A 23737-nucleotide genomic window follows, 5' to 3' on the forward strand; every position below is an offset into this window, starting at 1 on the left:
ATTTGAAAAGTAGTAAACATATTTCTATTAAGTTCTAAGCTTATCTTATGCATTTGATGTATTTTACATTAAACATTAAAATTACAGGAAAGATTTGTTTTAAAAAAGGACAAATAGCATAAATGTACAGATTTTCTTCATTTCTTCCCAGCATAGATCCAAATCATTGCCTTTTATGCTAGAAAAACTATTGCCTGTCAACTGGTCATGAAGTAAATGATGAAAAAGCATACAATTAAACTTCTAAACTTGTATCTTTTTTTTTTTTTTGAAAATGCTACTTTAGGATGCCTGTCTCACTGCGTCTCTAACCTGTAAAATAAAGTTTACGTAAGGAAGCAGAAACATCAGAGAACCAGCACACACAACAGAACCCCATTTCTCATCTGAGCTGCTCTTTATTCGACTTTGAAAAAGCAGATTGAGGAGGTGATACTAATTACAATTTGCCTGTTTCGACTAATTTTTCATTCTTACACTGACAGATCTAAGAAAAGATTGTGTGTCTACCTGAGGTTGATCATTACTAGCTTTGACAGAGGAGATGAAAATAAAAGACACAAAGAACAGATTTGCTGAAGCTCAATCTTAAAGAGCAACAAGAACAAAAACTCAGAGAAAACTTGTGTGTTTATGGGTGAATGTGTGTTGTTGTGAGTACGGAGGCAGAGAATCTTTGACGTATCAGAAATGAAAAGCTTCTTCTTAATCGGTCTGGTTTTCTTGGCAGATTGTAGATGAGACTAGAAGAACGTCCTGCAAGAGAAGAGAGAGGAATCGATCAGAAACTTGTCATTCTGTCAGATTTACTTTCAACTGTACAAAGACAAACATTAAAAGCTACTGTAGTTCAACTGCTATGAAATGTAGACTGAAACAACAGCTGCATTATTCTGTGCTTGTTTAAATCACTGCACAACAGACCAACATACATGCAGGTGGAATACAGAAACATAAGATAATCTGAAAATACAACATTCTCATCCTTCCATTTGTCATTTTTTGGGCATTTTTAAACACATCAACCTCAAAAACAATCCTGATCCAACACCAGGACCATGTTAAGTTTCAGAACATGTAACAGTCCCGCAGAACAACATCAATCAGAACAACTGCTGAAGGCTGGCAGAAGCCCTACGCTGCTTTTACAAGCGACCATGACCTGACAGCATGGGACAATACCACAGAGGCCACACATGTACATACGCGTTTATATATGGCACACTGGGTGGGGATTTGGCAGATATACGGTGGGACGGGTCACTGATCGCATTAGTTCTAAATGTCTTCACTCAAATAGCGCGGCTGTGTCGCTAAAGAGTGTACATGTTGCCTTGAGGCGGAATTTTAAATGCAAAAAAAAAAGAAAAAACGTCCCTTTTATGTTCCGTGAAAGTAGCCGACATTCTCTGGTTTCTTCTGATTGACAGGGAGACTGTCACATGTCCTAAAGAACAAAAAAAGCAAAACCACACCAAACATCCCCTCTGACGGGCAGCGAAGAAGAGGAGGTCTGAAGACTAAATGGATTACCGGGACGAGGGAGGCTAGTGCTGAAGCAGGTAGCCATGTCTGTACAGAGTTGCACTGCCTTCAAACCCCTTTCTGTTCACAGTGGGACTGACTGATGCTGACTTAGGGCTGCATACACATGCAACACACAGATACACCAGCCACAAACCGTAAACTACTCATTATTTCAATAATTCATTGTTAGCTTTCCACATAAAAAGCACCGAAATGCTGCATTTAAATAAATAATAGAAGCTGGAATGCTTACACTTCGTCTTCGTAATCCTTCGGAGGGGACATGGCGATCACAACATCGATCCAATCCTGAAGGGAAAAACACTTATTTTGCTAATGACTGAATCAACAAAAACACAAATCCCAGCAGCCTGAGTCTATAACATGAGGTTTAATTAGAATCACCGAGGCACAGCGTTGATGTAGCTGCTCAGGTGAATAATGTTTGTTTTTAATTTCATTTCGTGTCCGACTCCTACCCCTCCACTATTCCAGGCTCGAGCCAGAGAGTTCTGTCCCTCAGTCAGCGTAGCGTCGATCAGAATCTTCCCATTAACCGCCATGAGTTCGTCCCCGGGAACAATCCCACCTACAAACACACAACAGAGACATTTAACTGCCAACCATCAGAAACACTGGGGGGATAATGAAGCATAAATACAAGCACATTTTGACACAGTATGACTCGCATTTATACAATGTTGAATGGGACGTAAACAAAACTAGCAGCTGCACCGACATAATACAACAGTCCTGAGATCATTTCTGCCTTCACTGATTTTTTTATGTTTGCTTTTTCTTGTGTAAGCTTGGTTTGTGTAACGCAGCTGAACTTTGTTGTGTTATACTAAGATGTGTTTCATCTATTTAGCCTGTGTTCTCCAAAATAAATGAGGTGAATAAAATATTAAAGCATTATTGGAAAGTGGGTGTAAATGAGACAGCATTTTTTTTCCCACTTGGAGAGGTAGAAAAAAGTTTTATAAGCCGATATTAACAAGAAAATTATTATTTAATGATGCATACTTAATCATGGCTTGGTAAATGATAAAATATTTGAATACTCATACTGCTATTATGTGTGTCTTATGAAGTCTTTCTGAAGTTTTCACGGACTTTAACTGTCAAAGTTAAAAAATGAAAATCGAGCTGACCGTGTTTATCGGCAGCACCGCCATCGTACACCGAAGACACCACCAACTTCCCCAAAGGAGAGTCTGCTCCCCCCTCCAGAGCCAAGTCCAGCTGTCCAGCCTCAAGATGGATAGAAAAAAACCCATCAGCAGTCATGTTTTAACGTTCCTGAAGTATAAAAGAGATTCCTCTTATCAATGATGCATCTGAAGGGAAATTTGTCTCTACCTTTTTGATTCTGAGCAGTCTCACATCTCGGCCGGCTATCTGGTCTGCAGAGAACTAGAAACAAAGAGAGAACTGAAGATGAAAGCACAATATAACTGTGGCTGCATATTAAGTAGCGAAATAACTTAAAGCATGGCCTCCTGCTCTCTGAATATACATAAAGCCATGCTTAGCTCCAAAAATGACACTGCAGGGGTTATAAATCATGGACACATGAATAAACAGAGGACTGCTGCTTGGAAAAGGTTCGTATTTCTAAAGACATTATAGATTTTTAGGAACATAGGCACAGAAATTCATTTTATTTAAGCAAATATATTATAACTGACTAGCTAGCAGTAAGCAGCTACTTTAGCTGTACTGTAACTGAAGTTAATTCAGTTAATGAGAAATCTCCAATTGAAATCTCTAGTTCAAAACATTTTGTAATCTTCAGAAACACCAGATATTGTGGTTAAATGATGGTTGTGCAGTAGCAGGCAAATTTTGTTTTCATTCCTGGTTGGATCTCAGACATGTTCGGTGCGCGTTCTCTTTTGAATTTCCACATTTTGACTGTACTTCCAGTGTTTCTAACAAGATGCAGCATACAATACCATGGAGTAGGGGTCAAAGTCTTCCACGTGTTTCTGAAATCCCTGAAAAAGAATCAACAAGCAGGTCATGACCCCTGATCAACATATCAGCATAAAGTGAAGAAGCACAACATCTCTGTGATCACTAGAGTGTTACAGGTCACTGCATGAAGTGCTGCTCAGATTTTCTTTGACAATCAGTTCTGTGTTAAGGCCTAATGCTGCTTTTAATGAAGGGAAACCATGGAGACGCTCGTGGTCATTATTTCAAAAAGCACGATGGCTTTTAAAGACTCACACCTAGAATAAGTCACAATAACACACCACACACACACACACACACACACAAATCATTCCTAACAGGACAGCTATTTCATTCCACGTGAAGGTGAAGGAAACAGAACAAAGCTTTCAGAGAAAGAACACCACATTCGTTCAGCTATGATGAGTCAGAGACATTTTTCTCCCTGCAGGATAAACACACATTAATCTAACAGTTCACTTCCTGTTGTATGCAGATGCTCAAAGTTGGACATAAAAAATTAACTCATTTGTGACATTTGTTTATATTTATTGTGTCTGGAGCCAGCAGCTGCATCACCGAAAACCATTTAACGGATGTGGCATTTAGAATAATAGATGAATCTAACAAAATTCAGCGAACTGAAACCCTTTCCTGTAGACAGATAGTTTACAACCACTTGGAGACTTAAATGAGACGTTACAGAACAGCTCTTGATGTCAAACCACCTGTTGTTAGTAATAATGTAAACTCATCTCCAAAACAGTTCAACATGCATTCCCACACAGTACTACTGTCTGCTCAAAATCAATCAAAGCTCAGTCATGTGTAAGCACCACAACTGCATCAAAAGGCAGCGATGCAGCCAACAGAGAGGCTAGATGATGAAACTAAAGGATCACTGAGGCTCCAGCTGATCCCCAGCAAACCTGAGTGCTAACACGGAGACAAAGAAAATAAAGATAAAAGCAGAAAAGCACTCAGATCAGCTGATGGGAGAGGGATGGATTACTTGTCCTTTGTTGTTTGATTTAAAAGACGAGTTGAAAGGCACCATCCGTTTCAGCATTTCTGGAGGCTGAAACACAAGATCAGGCTTTCATAAAGACCCAATTTCAACAGTTTTCTGCATATTACAATGGAAACCAAAGACCAGGTTTAACAGCTCTGCACTGTTGCCCTCCCTGGTTGGAGACTCACAATTATTTTCAAGATCCATTGTTTTTTTTGAATAAATCTCTTTATTAAATTTCATCCTAGTGAAGCCAACTGTCTTTTCTATGTCAAAATCCAAAGATATTTAGCTTACTAGAATATAAAACCAAGAAAACCAGAAATCTGGAGCCATGCAAGATTTGACCTTTGTTGCGTGAAAAAAAAAAAAGGTTTTGATTATGGTAATATTTATCGATTAATTTTCCACTGAAAATCCATTTGTTGCATCGCTATGGTAAACTACTCTTGGTAAGCACACAGACTATTCTAATAAATAAGTAGCTGTGAAATAAAATCAATATCAGAAAATGTCCACAGGAGTTAAATCGGAGGTCATGAGGAATTATTTTACGAACAAATTCCAAGAAAAAAAACACATTTCTATTCAAGGAAGATTCAAAGATCGGAGTTCTTAAAAAACATAAAACAAAGCAATAGAAAACAAATGTGGCCTAAAAGTGTATTTGTTGCAGACTACTGACATCTACACATTTATTCAGTGGGATAGTATGATTGGCAAACTCCTAAAATGAGCAACAGTGTTTATGACTCTAACAAAGAAATTAGAAATGTATAAACAAGAATGTTGAGCATGTCAGAGAAAAATGGTACGAGTCTGTTGTCTTTTCCTATATCGGACGTATAGATGCATCAGGTGTTTAGACTGTACAGTCTATAGTCAGACAGATTGTGTGTTAATTGAGGTGTGCAGGCACAGGTGATGACTGGTTCCTGACCGATGACCGCCGAGAATATAAGCAGCCAATATGGCGCTGTCGCAGTGCAGAGGAATCACTCATCTACCAACCAGCCACACCTGCATCCTGCACCTCCACCTGCAGCTTTTGCCATCTGGGTGGATTTGGTGCTCTGATGGAATCTCAGAGGGAGGCCTGTCATTCCTCCTGTTTGTTCTAAACACAGAGGTGACATACTGGATTTGTAGTTTTTGGTTAGGTTATCTTGTTGCATTTCTTTAGATAGCTTTGTTAATTGCTTTGGCACACTGAAGCTGAATTCGTCTATTGGAGTGGTGATTAAATGTTATAACTGTTTTTGTGGGGACTTGGAATCTAGGCAAGATGGGTCACTTTTATGTTGTGTCTTACAGAGACAAAACTTGGAAATAGATCAATTAATTGTTGTTTCTAAAATTGAATTTGTTGACACTAAGAAAAATAGACTTTTCACTCATTTTAGATTATTCAAGGAAAAAATAAAGTGACAGACTAGAACTGAAGCTCAGCACAGATACTACAGGAGATGGTTCATCACAGTGAGAATATACTGCAGCAGATGTGACAAAAGATCATTAAACAGCATGTTTCCTTCATGCCGAAGTGTGTAATTCAGCTTCAAATCCAGTCACGTTTGGTGTATCCAAAAACATCAATAACAAAGGCGTGAGCGGAATTATTCCCCAGTTTGTGAACTCATTCGATCAGGGCAGAATGTGCCACGACGAAGGTGAATGATTAATTGCATCTCTGGCTAAGGGTACCATAGGTGGTATGGATTTCTACCTCCAGCTGCAGAGGTAGAAGTGTGTGATCATCAGGTGTCACTATAACTATACTGAGTAAGGCAGATGGTTAATGTAAAAGAGAATTGCTCAGTTGACACGTCTTAAGTAAACAAAGCTTGAGAAATAAATAGTCTGGCTGGTTTTGTTAGAGTTTCTGGCAAGGACAAGAAGTGGTCACATGCATAATACAATACAAAAGCCCATGATGGCTGGAAACTTGAACATCAGGGGAAGATTAATGCTTCAGCCAAATGTTTGCACAGAGTGTGGGATGCTTTAGGAGTGTGTTAAGGTGGATTCAGGAGGATGTCGATAATTGCTGTGCGGTGTGTTTCATACCAGGCCATCAGAACGGAGAGCAGGTCTGTGTGGATCTGGTCGGTGGGTCTGCGACTGAGGCAGCATCACGGGTTTGGACATGACAGGGGCCGTCTGACGCCTCTGGTTGGGGGGACTGGGAGCTAGTTGCTATCGGTGAAAGTACAGGTTTCCAAGCAACAGCTGAGTAAAGGTTTGTATTGAAATGTCAGGTGATTTCAAAGAAAAAATATCTTCTTCTGATGGGATTGTACAACTTACAGCTCAACATTTAACAAAAAAAAACACAAAGGCGACTGCAAATGCTGACATTTTTACAGGAAGACACTCACCAGGGGACTGCTCGAATTGGAAATACGACTGGCATGGGATGCGTTTCTCATCACCTGCACCACAGTGGCATACAATAAATCTTTCAACCCCTTGGAACATACAGAGAACTGCAGGAATATCGGTCCAACCCACACAAACAGACCCACTCATTTTCTGAAATATCACAACACGACTGAAGTTTCAGAAGCAAACCTGACAAACTATACCACCCTACTTTCACACCTCTGTGCACTACAAACATGCAACATCCCACATCAGTAAAAACCAGCAGCTCAGGTCAGCCATGCATACGCTGTATTGCTCTAAGTTCATGCATAAAACATCCCAATGCACAACATGCAGACCAACATATGCATCAAGAAGAGCCACAATTTGCAACTAAAAACTCTCAGAGTCAACCCCTCTAAAAGACTTAAAGACAGGAAAAACTCATCGTGTTTCTCACAGGAGGAACTCTAACCTTTGGACTAGAGGGGTAGGACATTTCACTGGTGTTGGACGAATAAATCCCTCCTCTGGGGAGATATCCGCCCGCCTCCCATTCACTCCTGTGCTCTGGAGGACTGGGAGGATGCTGGAGGTGATGCTGGTGATGCTGGCGGTACCCTCTGAGGGTGCCCACTCGCTCCTCGGAGTGCTGTGGCGGTGGGGGAGGCGGGGGAGGCGGAGGGGGTGGAGGAGGCGGAGGGGGTGGCGGTGGAGGAGGCCGTGGAGCCGGCTGAGGGGACGAAGGAGGCCGCGAGGAGGAAGGTGGGCGAAGGGGTTGGGAAGAAGGGTGAGGCTGAGGGCGAGGCCGGCGCCCCCTGTTGGCTAAAGTAGACGTGGTGGAGGGAGGTTTCCTGGCGCTGGGCGGAGAGGGAGGTCGGCGGTGGGGGGACGCTCGAGAGGAAGGCGGGGAGTAGTGCGGGATGGTAGGGTTCAGTTTGGAGGAGGGTGGGGGGAGAGGCAAGGGAGGAGGAGGGTGGCTGGTGCTGGGCTGGGTGGGGGCCAGTCTCTTCAGAGGACCCTTCAGGCTCTGGTCCACCTCGTCCAGATTAATGTCGTCCAGGTCGGTGGTGGCCAGGTGGAGGCCGCCGGGGAAACGCTTCACCTTCGGCTCAGAGGCAGGAGAGAGCGGTGGGGAGAGCTTAAAGTCATAATAACAGAAGAGATGTTTCACTGCAAGGGTTAATTCCAGCTACAAATAGCCTCACAAAGTGTTTAAACCAGGGGGGTCAAACTAATTTTTACTGGTTTAAGAGCTTTTTTTTTTTTGGGGGGGGGGGGTAAATCATGAAATCTAAAAGTCAAATGAGTGGCAATATGCCTAAAATCATGGTGCAATTTCCACTTTTATATAACCTGCTTGCCCTTTGTTTCATGCAAATGGCTGAACTCAAAGTGCACTACTGAATATCAAACAGTCCCATCAATTCTAAGCATAAATATGTATTACACAAACAAATAACCAACTAAGCTTTGTGCCAGGGGACTTGCTCTTCATCATTCACATTTTGTTGAACATTATTGTAGAACTGAATTACTATCATGCCCTTAGAGCTCCATTTTCTTCCTTGCAATGGTAAAAAAAAGACTTATGACTGTAAAATATTATATGGAACAACAACTGCTGGAGAGGTTCTGACAGAGGAGGCCTCACTCTGTACCTCTGGGGTTTCGTTCTCCACACAAGAAATCTGCTCCAACCGAGTCTGACAAAGACGTTCAACCCAGTGTTGCACTTTTTCTGATTCCTCTAGATCCTCCCTCTCCGTCTCTGAGACCTGGTGCAGAGGTAGAGCCGAGCAGCATCAGACAACAAGAGTCATCAGTTCATTTCTGCTCAGCTATCAGGTAACCAAAGCACACAACAGGGCTGCAGTGGAGAAAAAAAAACTGCAACACATATATGAATATTGCATGACATCCACTTGAACGCGGTGTTTGCTTTTTGATCCCTCCTCTTTTCATACCTCCTGAACCAGGCGGTTGATCTTAAGCTGCTTCTCTCGTTCATGCATCTCCTCTTTCTCTTTGGCGAGTTTCAGCTCAAACTCCATCTCCTTCTTGCTTTTCCTCTGCTCCTGCAGCGTGTCTGTGTTGGACGTTTTCTTCTTTTTCTTCTTCTTTTCTCCCTTCTGAGGCGTTATCAAAATAAAATAGCAAGGGACAGACAAATCTGCCAACTCAAACTGGACACCGTGACGTGCAAGAACAGCGAGTGGCACCACACAGCGTATGATAAAAAACAAACAAACCACAAAACAGCTTCCATTCTGTAAATAAATCTAAGGACAAAAGGTCAGATCTTCAAATTTGCAACTGAAACTTTATGAAGATGATGTAAGGACTTGTTAAAAACCAAACTTTTCTTGTTTTCTCACAGCAAACTGAGCTCACACAGCTGACAGTACCTTGCGCATTGATGGCAGTTTCCCCTCATATCGATAAAACCAGCCAAACGCTAAGAATGGAGATGAACATAGGTCAATTAAAACCAAACATTAAACACAGTCACACACACTGGATCCAAACAAGCACAAAAAAGGAGCCACAACACAGCACTCAAAGAGAAAAAAGGAATAAATTCCATTCAGGTACTCTGAATAACCACAACAGCGCACTCAAAATTAAAAATGCAAACAGCTTTTTAAGAGTGCCGGAGCTGGAATTATTTCTCCACATTTGACTTTCAGCAGCTTCTAGTGATAATATAATTTAAATACCTGAAGTAAGAATTGTTTAAGCAGCCTCCTGTGGTCATATTTTGGTTGTCAAAGGAAATCTGGCACTTGTTTTTGGATACATTGCGCTTGCTGTGACATTGACAGCTCAGGCTTCACACTCACTTCTCCGTCCTGCTCCTCATCCTCGTCTTCCTCTGTGAAGGAGCTGGCTTCAAAAACTTAGAGGAGAGGCCAAAAAAAAAAAAAAAGGCAGCCAGCACAGCACACAGCAGTGGCAGAAAGACAGACAGAAAGCATGCAGAGAAAAAAGGTAAATGAGGTGAAACACGAGTGAGATACAGAACAGAAGCAAACAGAGAATTCATGCGTTTGAGGGGAGAAGACTGTGTCGTGTGTCCTTACGAGAACTCTTGGCTTTTGGAGTCGGGGTGGATTTCCTCTCAGGTGGAGCAGGAGACCGACTCCTTGGACTCTTGGGGCTTTTGGGCCTGTCTTTGGTTCCCCAGTCCTCCTCCCACTCTCTGTTGTGTTTCTTCTCCACAGCCTCGATACTAGAGGTGGAAGATAGTTCACAGAAGTTAAAACAACACCGAAGAAGCACTTCACGGCCAGTGAAAATGAAAACTATTTGTGTACTTTTCCATCTCCTTCTTGTAGCGCTCCTCTTCCTCTGCAGCTTTCTGAGAGATCTCCATCTTCCTCCTGCGAAACACATTGTAAACACACAGGTGTAAACATAAAGCTCATTCTACACAACATGCTAGTGTACAGAGCTATCGACACGAGATATACGACTTTAATCCAGTTTACGGCTGCTATTAGTGTCAACCCTGCAACACATGATATGCAGCCACATAATTCATCCCCAGATGTTGCTGGCATCCGAGCGCTGACAAAATCGAGTGTGTCCTCTGAATTTATAAGTGGCTGAGAAATCTGCAAGTGATTTAGTAAAGTGAACATAAATCTGTGCGATGATGTAACAGCTGAGCAACACAAGCTAAGCTAAGTGATGGATGATGGTGGAGACCGCCTCTAAAATACACAAAGACTTTAGGAAAACATCAAGGGAATGAAAGTCAACACATTTGTCATTAGAGGATGACAGTAAGTCTCTTCTTGACCCCATAAAACTGATGGTTGCACCCATTTGTTGCTTTTATCTTTTTCTGAGAGCGAATTATGTTCAGCTACGTCTGACTGCATTGCTCTTTGCACCTGCAACAAATACTGTTAATTTTTTTTCCCCTCATAAGTTAAAAAGTAACAGCATTTGAAAGAAGTATCATATTAATGTTTGTTTTTCCAGATTTTTCCAGACTTTTAGGTTTCCTGCTTTGTGTTTTGTTAATGTTCTTGACTTCAGGTAAATGCAGTGACTTGCTGGTCATGAAACTATTGAGGTCTCATCTTACAATAATACCTCAATAAACTTCATACAACCTGCGGTTTAAAAATATTTCCATCCACATAATTTTAGGCACATTTTGTATGATTGTGCAAAATGATCACTGTGAGCACAAAGAAAAATGACATCTTGAAATGATGATAATTAAACGGCATCAGTCATCTGTTACCTGATATTTCTTAAAATGTTAGCAGCCTACAGATTTAAAAACAACCACCACAAAAAAAACAGGCATTTATTGACTTATTACTTGCCAAGCCTTTTTTCTGGATTAAACGCACTCAACAGAAATACTCTATCAGCTCAAATTCATCTTCCTGGCATCCATCTTTTGGCTTTGAACCCAAAACAGTCTAAACAGGGTAATAATGACTTTTTTATACGTCATATTTTAGTAAACAGCTCCTTATTTACACATTCAGAAGACACTAAGCAACATCACTATTCATTAAGAGTCATGGTTTACATCCATCTAAGTCCCTCTTTCTTCAGCTTGCTGATTTCTTGCACTTTGGAAAGAAGAGATGAGAGTGCTGAAAGTGCACCAACAGAATAAATTAGAGGGCTATTAAACCAACACTTTAGCTGAGATATTTAAACACTCCATAAAGTTGAGGGAGAACTCAATCAAAGAATATATCATCACCCAAATCTGCATATCTCATGCTCTTTAGCTTTACGGAGTTTTTTTAGTGTCGTTTTTTGGTTCAGTGGTACAAGCAGAAACTTTCATGTTTCTATAATGATCTTATAAAAATATCTGAGCAACAACATTAATAGGACCTTCCCCTGTGGATATTTACTGTAATAAATTGTGATCTAAATGTCGAGTGACAACGTCTTTTTGAACCGAGTCAGATCAAAGTAATAAGTACCAACCTTACTAACTAGTGTGGATTCAGCATGATGCATTACAAAGCAGACTAACTCCCACATGTCAGCTCGCACACTGCTAAGATTTGTGTGTCTCGTGTCAAGTCAAGGTTAATTCCAAGCTGTGTGCCGTTCACTCACTGTCTCTCCTTCTCCTGCTGCTCTTTAATGATTCTGTTGGTCTCCAGTGCCACCCTCTTCTGGTGCATCAGCTCCTGCCGGTCCAGCTCCCTGCGGGCCTCCACCGCCAGACGCTCCTCGTCTGTCACAAACAGCTCGCTGCCCTGAGAGGACGACAGCGACGATAATCAGGGAAAAGCATGATGTGCAGCAGGGGTCCTCAAACTTTTTTTGGGCTCTGGAGACTGGCAGGCAAGTCCAAACCAGCCCCCCAGACCAGGGAGAGATGTGAGACATCAGTTTTTGTCATAACTTCTTTGGAGCTCATGTTTAGCATGTAAGCAACTTCTATAAATGGCATGTGATTATTATATTCAGTGGAGTTCTTCCAGATGTGTCCTTTTTACATTTGTTTTGGTTTCAAGTAAAATTTTATCATTCCATTTTATAACATCACCTTAAAATTTTTTCTGAAAAGTTGAATCTCGTTGGAGCAGCATGAACTCTACAAGTTTGTGGAGCACAGTTTATCACAGAAACTCTCTTTGGTCTTCAAGTCAAAGCTTTGAGGAATACTTGGGGTCCTTATCCTTCAGCATGAATCAATCAGCAGTTCAAAAACACACATTTTGATTTCCTCAGCACAACTGTGGGTTTGATGCGATGCTGGACCTTTCTTCCTCCTGCTCATCTCCTTATACACACGTGGACAAAATTGTTGGTACCCCTCAGTTAAAGAAGGAAAAACCCACAATTCTCACTGAAATCACTTGAAACTCACAAAAGTAACAATAAATAAAAATTTATTGAAAATTAAATAATCAAAATCAGCCATCACTTTTGAATTGTTGATTAACATAATTATTTAAAAAAAACAAACTAATGAAATAGGGCTGGACAAAAATGATGGTACCCATAACTTAATATTTTGTTGCACAACCTTTTGAGGCAATCACTGCAATTAAACGATTTCTGTATTTGTCAATGAGCGTTCTGCAGCTGTCAACAGGTATTTTGGCCCACTCCTCATGAGCAAACAGCTCCAGTTGTCTCAGGTTTGATGGGTGTCTTCTCCAAATGGCATGTTTCAGCTCCTTCCACATATGTTCAATGGGATTCAGATCTGGGCTCATAGAAGGCCACTTTAGAATAGTCCAACGCTTTTCTCTCAGCCATTCTTGGGTGTTTTTGGCTGTGTGTTTTGGATCGTTGTCCTGTTGGAAGACCCATGACCTGCGACTGAGACCAAGCTTTCTGACACTAGGCAGCACATTTCTCTCCAGAATGCCTTGATAGTCTTCAGATTTCATCGTACCTTGCACACTTTCAAGACACCCTGTGCCAGATGCAGCAAAGCAGCCCCAAAACATTACTGAGCCTCCTCCATGTTTCACCGTAGGGACAGTGTTCTTTTCTTCGTATGCTTGGTTTTTGAGTCTATGAACATAGAGTTGATGTGCCTTACCAAAAAGCTCCAGTTTGGTCTCATCTGGCCAAAGGACATTCTCCCAGAAGCTTTGTGGCTTGTCAACATGCATTTTTGCAAATTCCAGTCTGGCTTTTTTATGAGTTTTTTTCAGCAGTGGTGTCCTCCTTGGTCGTCTCCCATGGAGTCCACTTTGGCTCAAACAACGACGAATGGTGCGATCTGACACTGATGTACCTTGGCCTTGGAGTTCACCTTTAATTTCTTTGGAGGTTGCTCTGGGCTCTTTGGATACAATTCCAACGATCCGTCTCTTCAATTTGTCATCAATTTTCCTCTTGCGGCCACGTCCAGGGAGGTTGGCTACTGTCCCGTGGGTCTTGAACTTCTGAATAATATGAGCCACTGTTGTCACAGGAACTTCAAGCTGTTTAGAGATGGTCTTATAGCCTTTACCTTTAAGATGTTTGTCTATAATTTTTTTTCGGATGTCCTGGGACAATTCTCTCCTTCGCTTTCTGTTGTCCATGTTCAGTGTGGTACACACCTTTTCACCAAACAGCAGGGTGACTACTTGTCTCCCTTTAAATAGGCAGACTGACTGATTATGAGTTTGGAAATACCTGTGATGTCAATTAAATGACACACCTGAGTTAATCATGTCACTCTGGTCAAATAGTTTTCAATCTTTTATAGAAGTACCATCATTTTTGTCCAGGCCTGTTTCATTAGTTTATTTTTTTAAATAATTATGTTAATCAACAATTCAAAAGTAATGGCTGTTTTTGATTATTTAATTTTCAATAAATTTTTATTTATTGTTACTTTTGTGAGTTTCAAGTGATTTCAGTGAGAATTGTGGGTTTTTCCTTCTTTAACTGAGGGATACCAACAATTTTGTCCACGTGTGTATACACCCTTCTGTTATTGCCATAATTCCCAAAATCGGATTCATCATCCACCGTGAAATCCTGGCATTTCTCAGCCCACCAGGTTGTTTGGTCTTGTTCTCCCTCCTCAGAAGTGGTTTAGAGACGCCACTCACTCACTACACCACTCCGAGACAGCCTTCTTTTGACTTTTACTGACTGGAGCTGAATGTACTAATCTTCTGAAACTTGAGGTCTGTCTAATTGTGCTTTGAATGTAGCTATTCCAGATTCTGCAGAGTGTTTTACAGTTTCACACACTGCCCACCTGGAAGTCTTTCATTCCAGTCATGACTTGACGCTAAGAAAGCTGCTCTTTGCCTTGAATAATAATTTGACTTCTGACGCGTTCCCTCAGCTCTCATGCTGTGTTTCCCACTGTTGCAATGCTACTGAGTGAGCAATATCCAGCTAGAAACTTGAGTCACAGTCATATTTACAACTGATGAACAATAGATGCAAGTTAATATAACTGAATACGTATTAAATAGATTATAGATCACAAGTGTCATCTGAATGCTGCTTCAGTGAAAGGATACATCTCAAGGAAACATGATTTTACTACAAAGGATTCAATGTCACTAATTGGCAGAGCCTTAAATATTTCTTCTTCCTGTTACATGTCAAAACGTCTTGTGTATTAAGTTGTTTCTAACCTTCTGATTATTTCCATGTTTACATGAAAATATGACAATTCCAATGTGTTTGTTTGGATTCTACTGTATATGCAGGTACAAAAGCCAATAAAACAGTTCTACTACTTGCAGAGTTCGCTGTTTATACTCGTCCAGACAAAAGTCTATTCATAGATAAATGCATCAGGCAGCCACCAAGGAAGACAGTAAATAAGAGGGGACGGCTTGTCTCCGTTACAAAGTCTTCAGCGCTGAGTCCCGGAGCAAACAACCTGCCGAGCGACTTGACTGATGATAAACGTTGCTCCAGCAGACAGCCGGGCCGAGGCACAGGATAGCTAATGCGATGTCTCCAAAACAAACAGCCACATTACTCTTTGCAACGCAGGAATGCAAAGGAGCGGAAACAGAAGTTTGGTGTTTCAGCATCAATGACTGATGATCCCTTAACGGTTTTACTTTCTGACAGAAACACATTTTCTCAAAGGAACTTAATCAGATTCTATCCAGATTCAAGGTTTCTTCTTATCAAACATTACCTTATTATGCCAGCCACAATATATGCAACAATTCTAGCCATTTTATGTGCGCAGTTTTGTATTTCCATCACAACAATCACCAGCATCACCCATGAAAGTCATCTGGTTCTTTGTGATTTATTATTATTTATTTCACCCCTTATCTGTGGGAATGATTTTACCTTCAAACACTCCACATTTAAAATAAACCTGTCACTTGATCCAGAATTATTATTTCAAAGAATTAAGAGTCTCATATGCAAATATAAGCATTTAATCTCTGGTGTTAAATGCTGTGACTGTAAGTGAATTCTAGTTACTGGATAAGAGTTACATGAGAAAAATTGCCATTAGAGTGTACTTACAGCTCCTGTCAGAACTGTGATAGTCAGACTCCTGCTGCTCTTCAGGACTCTCACAGCCTGGAAATACAAAAATAGATGATGTTAAATAATCTTAACATTTAAAAACAATTATTGACAAAATGACAACTAGAATAATAACCATCTGTTTGAAAGAATGAGAGAGAATAGAATGAATTCATTTTGAGAAGCAAGTGTTATGTGTATTTATTGGGGTGTGAATTATCCACAACTCCAGGAAAACACTGCTAAATACTGCAAGCTTTGTTTCCTTCATCAGCCGCAGGAAAGATTTGTTCTGCAGCTCAGTGAGTTAAGCCGAGGACAAACACCGGCAGTGATGGGAGGCTCAACTTCTCCTGGCATCAGAGGCAGAATTTAAGACACATTCTTTCATGGCGCTACAGCCCTTTTTTGTATATATAAGGACAGAATGAATGTTTGTACTCTAGCTGCCATTATTTATGAAAATTTACCTCAATGTGGTCCAAGTTGGTGAAATCCACTCCGTTCACCTCCACAATCTGGTCTCCCACCTATGTTTTAATTTGAGACACAGATTAAGTTCACAGCAGGAAGTTTCATGAATGTCAGAGGCGTGAAGGTCATTTTTTAAATATTTTTAGAAATCACCTCAAGTCCAACTTCTGCAGAAAGAGATCCCGGCTTTACATTAGTGATGTAGATACCAGGTTTCTGGGTTGGACCGCTGGAGATGCTGATGCCCATACCCTTAGTGCCCACAAGACTGAGGAAAACCTTCTTCTCCTTAATCTCCTTCCCTCCGATGGATGCCAAACCTGCTACGCTGCTCTTTTTCTCCTGGGACGGAACAAAAAGACAAGATGTGTGAGCTGGCTGCTGAGCAAACACTAATGCAGGAAGAACTAAATCCATCTCTTACCCCTGACTCAGACACAAACTGGTCGACAAACTGCCACTTGAGGGGTTCATCTGATGAGCTGCAGAAATGAGAAAACACAATGAGAATTATTCTGTCAATGTGAAACTTATTCTTTATCGTTTATTCATAATGATTCTCTTTCATATTCATTTGTCTGCTTATGTATTGTCATTTAAAGCTTAACCATTGTTTCCAGTAGACATTACAAGTGCGTGCTAAACAACAAGAGCTTTACATAAGAGGTCAAAGAGTGACCATATGAAGAGGGTTTGGAGCCTTATAAGGAATTGTTTAGGTTCACCAAGATGTTTTCTGTTGCTATGTACGCTATGCTTCATGCACACGTACGTGGGTATTACTTAAAATATAGCTTTTTATGTGCATTTTGGCCTTTTGTCCACATACAGGCCACTGAAAACAGACTTTTTGGAAATCCCCTTGAAGGGAAGCACAGTCAGCAGCTATTTGAAGTGTGCAAACAGTGAAAACTGAGGTTTTGGATTGTGATGTTTGTGTGTGTGCTGATAGCTCCTTTGTTTGCGTGAGACAACTTTGTGCAATGGCGGACAAAGCCAAAATAACACCAATGCTAACAGGACTTGTAGCATTTTCACACATAAACATGCTTTTACTCTTTCACTATATTTAGGATCAGAGTTGCCAGAACAAGAATTATTGTTGGTCGCCTGCAGGAGACAGTAATTTTTGTTCAGTCTTCTACTCATTAACGTGGCATTAGGGTTATATCAGCACTGATTTAATTTTGTTTACAAGTCAGTTCTGGGCAAGACACCTCTGTGCTTCAGAGTAAAGCAGTAAAACTGTTTTTTGTGGAACAACAGTAAACAGAGTAAAAGTTAATGTCTTACCTTTTTACTGGGATCATGCCCACATCTGCACAGAAAAAAAATATCAACGTAAAACAATTATATATTATATATACATAACTGATATTAAACTTCATTCAGCGTTATGTCCTTGAATTACCCTCTGGATTAATAAAGTATCTATCTATCTATGCTCGTCTATCATGTTACTACTGTTGAGTTTGACGTACGCCGAACTTTGAGTGACACAATCTTCTTGGTCTTGATGAGACTGATGACCTCCTCGTGAATACAGGAGGAGATGGAGTACCCGTTGATGCGCACAATCTCATCGCCAACCTATAAATCAACAAGAGAGGAGATTACAGATTACACATTCAATTTTATTACATCAAGTTGAATCCCAGATGAGGTTTGTTACTCCTACATTTACATTCAAGTCTGCTGAACATACTGTACACAGTTTGACCTGCTGGTTGTGTGATCCATTTACAATTTAATGTTTAGGTCCTGTAGGTGACGCTTTTCTTAGATGAACTGATTTACAGTCAAACATTTAGTATTTATACTTCAGTGTCCACAACACTAAGGCTGGTTTTACAGTGTACACCTGAAAAATAACAATATTTTGCAAAAATAACGATTCCAACTCTATATTCTTGTGAAAAAAAAAAAATCCTATTACATCTGCGCTGCCTATAGACACCACAGTCCTACTATCACACTTGAACTTGTCTTATGGCTCTGATCCAGGTTGTTTTCTCCTGACAACATCGCTCCTTGTGTTATTTCTACTCTCAGCAGGGATGCTCAGGGCAAATATCTACTCTCGTTTTAAAAACTGGGCTCAAAAGTAGGTAAAAATGCTGTACCTTATCATTTCAGTTCATGTTGTGCTTTACTGATGCTCATATTTTTACCAGATAAATTCAGAATTATTCAAATAACTCACACTCAATGTAAAATATCCACCTTACTTCCATCGTGGAAACCTGACTTGTGTGGACATCAGAGCCATTGGTGACTTTGTTATCCAGCCGTTGACATTTAGTATTTCACTATTATTAGGCATTTTCTTTACTTCTGCTTAGTTTCTATCCAAATGCTAATAGTTTAACAAAGTAACTGACACCAGCAATAGAACTCATTTAAAGTCACCCGCCATATTTTGCACTGATAATGGATAGCTATATTAATATGCCTGTGAGCATGAGGTGTCATTATGAGGCTTATTGTCAGTCTGTATCCAACACTAAATATGAAGATCAGAGGGTCTTTAGTCTGATCTGGATTACAACATCACTTAAGTTATTCTATCATGACAGGAGTGAGCAATCTCTTTTATATAAGATAAATCTGAACAAAGCAGTGACAGACAAATGGTGTTGACTGACATTTTTATCAAATATGGTGCTTTACCCCACCTAGTGGATTCTGGTATTATGACACCAACACTGACACAGATCACAAAAAAAGACAATTTGACCAACGCAATGGTACAAACACAGCGATGTCAACCTGCAAAATATACACATTAATAAATACACGTATGTTAAACAACAAAAATCCACAAATGAAACATGGTTTATTAAAATACACACGTATACTCGATAGCTGAATAGAAACAGTATTGTATATTTTATTAAAATTAGTAATATCCAATGTTATCTGCTGCTTTAAAGACAAAATAATGATCCTACATATGAATAGCTTATATTGTACTGAAGATAAGATCTGTTTTGTGTTGTAGACACAAAAAGAAAACATTACTTGGGACTCATATGTACATACCTGAAGGCCAACATTGTCTGCTTGTCCGTCTTTGACAATCTGTGATATATAAAGACCAGAGCCGAACTCCAGCCCTCCTCGGACGCTCAGACCCAGACCGTCCCGATGTGTCCGATCCAGACGAACCTCTTTCAGCTTCCTGCGGGACAAAGAAAAATGTAAAACAGGATGTATGAGATATGGATAATATAGTATGGTGTCAGTATGAAAACAAAGATTCAAAAAATGCCACGTCATACTCACCGGGACCTCTTAGGGGTGAGCAGGTCATACTCCATCTGGTGCTTGAGCGGGATGAGAGGGCGGATGGCGTCAAACAGGCCGAGGCGCTTTGGTTCGTTTATCACCAGCTTCAGGTCTCCCACCAGCACTGGCAAGTCCATCGACCTGAGAGAGTCAGAGGTGATTAATGTCAGTTTGACATCGATCTACACTGTCTCCTACTTCAGGCAGATACAAAAAGGTGAAAGGTAACCTTAAAAAAAAGACCACAGTGTGAGAATGTGTGAGTTTACGTTACAAGAAACAGAGTTTTGCAGAGAAATACGTGCTAAATCACCATTAGGGGATGTAAAAAAAGGTTCCTAATCAGCCAATAAATTTCAATATGATACACATTTCTAAATTAAATGAGCTAAAATTAAATGGACTTGTGACTGCATTGAGCAACAACACATCGTATGAAATCTAGCACAGTAACAATGGAAATTACACCTGATAGCTTAATGTAGATTTATCAACCATGTCCATTTTCTTGCTACTGTTACTAGTTTGTTGATAATTATGTGATCTGAAGTTGTGATGCAAAGGTTATTCTAATTTAATAAAAATATCAGTCTAGAGGAACCATTGTGAACACTGTTCTCAAGGGTGCTATATCAGTCAATCAATCAGTCAATCAGAGTTTATTTCTAATTCCCTTTAAAACAGCCCAAAGGGTGACCAATGTGATTCACAGTGAAAAACAAGAGAATAACTTAAAAAAAATACAGTAGCTTAAAGCAGAACAAACAATCACAGTCGCACTCACACCTACGGGCAAATTTACATATATAAATAAAATTATTATTATTATTATTATTAGAAAATGAGTAAAATGAATATTGGGTATATTAGTTGGAAAGTCTATTAATCTGTCAACCCATTTAAGTTATAATAATCAGCCACAAGATCAACCAAAACATGCCAGACTCAAAGTGAACACAAAATATGAACCTAAATCAATGCAGCACTCTCAGAGTTTTTCTTATTCCACATATTCTTTTTTCTTGTCACAGTTTGGCACCTACATTACCCACAAGTCAACCTGTTGTTGGAAGAGTATTAGCCGTGGATGCTGCAATCTCAAGCAAACATGATCAGCTGGAGGTCACACGCTAAGATCTTTTTAATTTCCATACTTTAGCACAGCTCCCTCTGGAGCCACAAAGGACTCCAAAGATCTCAATTTATATTCCATTAATGTGTTAAACTGCAGTACAAGTATAATATTTAAATGCTGATGGAAAACACAATCCAATGACAGAAGACAAAGGGCAATTAAAACAGCAATTAAAGAAGCAATGTAGAAGCTATTGTACAAAATCTATCCATGTGGCCTCCTTGTTGAATTATTTATACGTGCCATTTTAGCCCCCTTATGGAGGTTGGGCATAAAAAGAGCTTTTGTTGATAACTGGCCAGGCTTGTCGGAGCGCAGCGGAAACTGATCAGAGGCTTAACCAATGGGGCCACAGGGCTCTGCCTCTGTACAAAGATTAATTGAAACCTAGACCTGGAGGCCCCCCCTCTTTCTGCTTCCAGTCCACCCACCTCCACAGGCCTGTATCACCAGGCTGTTATCAGAAACCACGATGGAGAGCACAGTTTGAACTGGAGGTCTCTGTGCAACAAAATTTAACTACGAACATGCTAAAAGCTAGAGAGAAGGTGGAACTAATTCCGGCATCAGGTACAATAACTAATTCCAGAAAAAGTGGGCATTTTCCAAGATTTTACTATCGTTTTTATAAATATTTGGAAAATGTAAGGGTGACATGTCAAAAAACTGGCTCCACAAGCAACCAGTTTTATCACTTTCAATTCAAAGTCACACAATTAAAAGACACAATCTATTAAATAGCATTTTAGTCACATTAATATATAAGGACATGCACATAAACAGAAGTACACAGCGCACACACACACACACACGGCGAGCAGCGACAGACTGTACTCACTTGTGATACATGCGGAGGACATCGTACAGGTAGTCCTTCTCTGCTTCATTCTCGATCAGCAACTCCACCTGCAAGACAACACAAACATCTGGTGCCATCCTTCTTTAATAAGTCCAGCGACAGACGCCGTACCTCTGCTGTGGTCCTGTCAGCGCTACAGGGGGCGACCCATGCCATCCGGCCCATACAAACCTGATGACGGCTCAGCTGCAGCAGGATGGTTTTGAGGAAACGCTTCGGCCAATCACTGATGTAGCACATTTTGCTTTAACTTTAAGAGGCTCGATCCTGACCAGAGTTTTTTTTTTTTTTATATCAAGGTAAAAAGCTCGTTTGAAGCTCGTCTTTGGGATGATGAGGCTCCTCGCGCTACAGCAGGTGTAAAGGGCTACTCTTGTCTAACCATCAAACCGCTGGGAGAGAATAATGGGCTTAGGAGAGGCTGCAGCAGGAAGGTCAGCAGTGTCACCTTACATCTCAGACACAAACAGAGATGTGCATTCACACCCAACATTCACACGCACACCACTCATCTTAAACAATCATAGAGTCCAAACACATGTGTACAAAAGTATTCTGACATTTGTGGCTCATTTTATGTTGGGGTTAAAGTGAAGGCAGGTCACCAGAGTGACATACGTAGGGTGTGTGTGACATGGTTTTTATGGCGGTCATAAATGTTTCTGAGACACAGTCAGCCACACCTGCAGATTGAACTACATGTAGACTTTGACACCATAAACCAAAAAGGCTGGAGATCACTCATCAGTCAGATAACAAACACAGTGAACGCAACACAAAAATCCAAATTTTCTGAGCGAATCAGGACACTAAAACAGGCACAAACACTTCAAAAAACACAGCTTCAATGACTATGATAAGGTCTCCAGCAGAAACAAAGCCTGATTGTGTCGTGTCGTCCCCTCAGCTTCTAATTAAACCCCTAAATTGTCCCATCTCTTCCGCTCAGCTGCTCATATCCAACACATTATCGAATGCCGAGTTGCCCTTTGTTGAGGAGCCTACAGTAAGGGACCTGCTCGCCTGCCTGCAGCACAGATGGCTGAGTGGTGATCTGAACATATCAGGTTCCCTTCCTCTGTTATCTTCTGCTCATAGTTATCTTTACCTAGTGTCGTAATATACCAACACAAACCACACAAATCAGAGTATAATATGAGTTAATTCACTTCACATCATAAATCCAAATAACATTTAATCAACCCTTTTAGTTACTGTCCATGGAACATGTTGTGTTGTTGGATGTGTGTCGTTTTCCCCAAGCAAAAACACGTATCAAACCTGGGAATAAAATATACAAAAAAAATCGACAGCCTCTTTTTTTAAAGCTTTAAATGAAAAAAGGAAGATCCAGAAATGTCTAAAACTAGGTTCATAACTTTAAAAATGCTGTGCCATAATTAGAACAATTATGGGAAGAGTAAAACCACAGTACAGCCATTTTGAGAAGCATTTGTTTTCACGTTTTAGCAACTAAAATAATGTTTACTATCCTTATTGTGGTTTTTAACGATATAATTCGTGGTACGGTGATTATGACAGTCCATTAGACCTTTACTAATTTATATGCTGGGGTTACTCTTTTAAAACAAGCCTTTTAAAAACAATTCTTGACTAATTTTAGCTGTTGTTTCTTTTCATGGGACTGTCAGGTAGGCCTCTGTCTGCGCAACATCCCACCGGACAAACACCTGAGCCGGCGAGGTGACAGCCAGGTAGATAAATAAAAGAATCATTTAACGAATATTCCATCAAAGTCCGAACAGCAAAATGTTTTATCCTACCTTGTGCCTAAATTCCCGAGCAACTTTTCGCTCCATCGTTGAGAGACGGTAGAAAAACGAAGCGGTGTCGGTGAAGTTTGACTTTACTTGACGGAGTCACTGCGTCAATTGATCGTAGTAACACCACCGCTTCCGGTTATGGTTTTATTTTTATTGTTTGACGTGTATTAATGAGCATAAAGTAGTTTTGGTCGTAAATTGTGGGTAATTTTGACATTTAAAACAGCATTTTATTCTTACAAAAATAATTCTGTGTGCTTCATTGTTGCCTCAAATTTTAACTTTAGACCTTTATTTTGAAAGGATGACCGTTTTAACTTGTGCTAACTTGCCAATGTGACTAAACTGCCGACATTTGGCGGAATAACCATAGTTTG

General features: G+C 40.4%; 1 protein-coding gene and 1 long non-coding RNA gene across 2 annotated transcripts; both read right to left on the reverse strand.

The window, feature by feature from the left end:
• Positions 1 to 374: 374 nt before the first annotated feature.
• ush1c (Usher syndrome 1C) lies at positions 375 to 23455 on the reverse strand. Its single transcript, XM_022213751.2, has 20 exons — positions 23361 to 23455; positions 21556 to 21623; positions 19580 to 19723; positions 19337 to 19475; positions 17776 to 17884; positions 17588 to 17612; positions 16719 to 16776; positions 16448 to 16636; positions 16291 to 16350; positions 15818 to 15874; positions 11966 to 12108; positions 10180 to 10245; positions 9946 to 10094; positions 9706 to 9761; positions 3486 to 3527; positions 2890 to 2943; positions 2682 to 2781; positions 2007 to 2116; positions 1781 to 1836; positions 375 to 756 (listed from the first exon to the last, which is right to left on the reverse strand). The coding sequence occupies exons 1-20, from the start codon at positions 23394 to 23396 to the stop codon at positions 744 to 746; spliced, it is 1674 nt and encodes a 557-aa protein (XP_022069443.2). The 5' UTR covers positions 23397 to 23455; the 3' UTR covers positions 375 to 743.
• LOC127535267 (uncharacterized) lies at positions 3534 to 7523 on the reverse strand. The gene is made up of 3 exons (XR_007944117.1): positions 7338 to 7523; positions 6877 to 6930; positions 3534 to 6694 (listed from the first exon to the last, which is right to left on the reverse strand). It is a non-coding gene; the product is annotated as an uncharacterized LOC127535267 (long non-coding RNA).
• Positions 23456 to 23737: the final 282 nt, after the last annotated feature.

This window comes from Acanthochromis polyacanthus, chromosome 8, assembly GCF_021347895.1.
Source record: "Acanthochromis polyacanthus isolate Apoly-LR-REF ecotype Palm Island chromosome 8, KAUST_Apoly_ChrSc, whole genome shotgun sequence".
Taxonomy (NCBI): domain Eukaryota; kingdom Metazoa; phylum Chordata; class Actinopteri; family Pomacentridae; genus Acanthochromis; species Acanthochromis polyacanthus.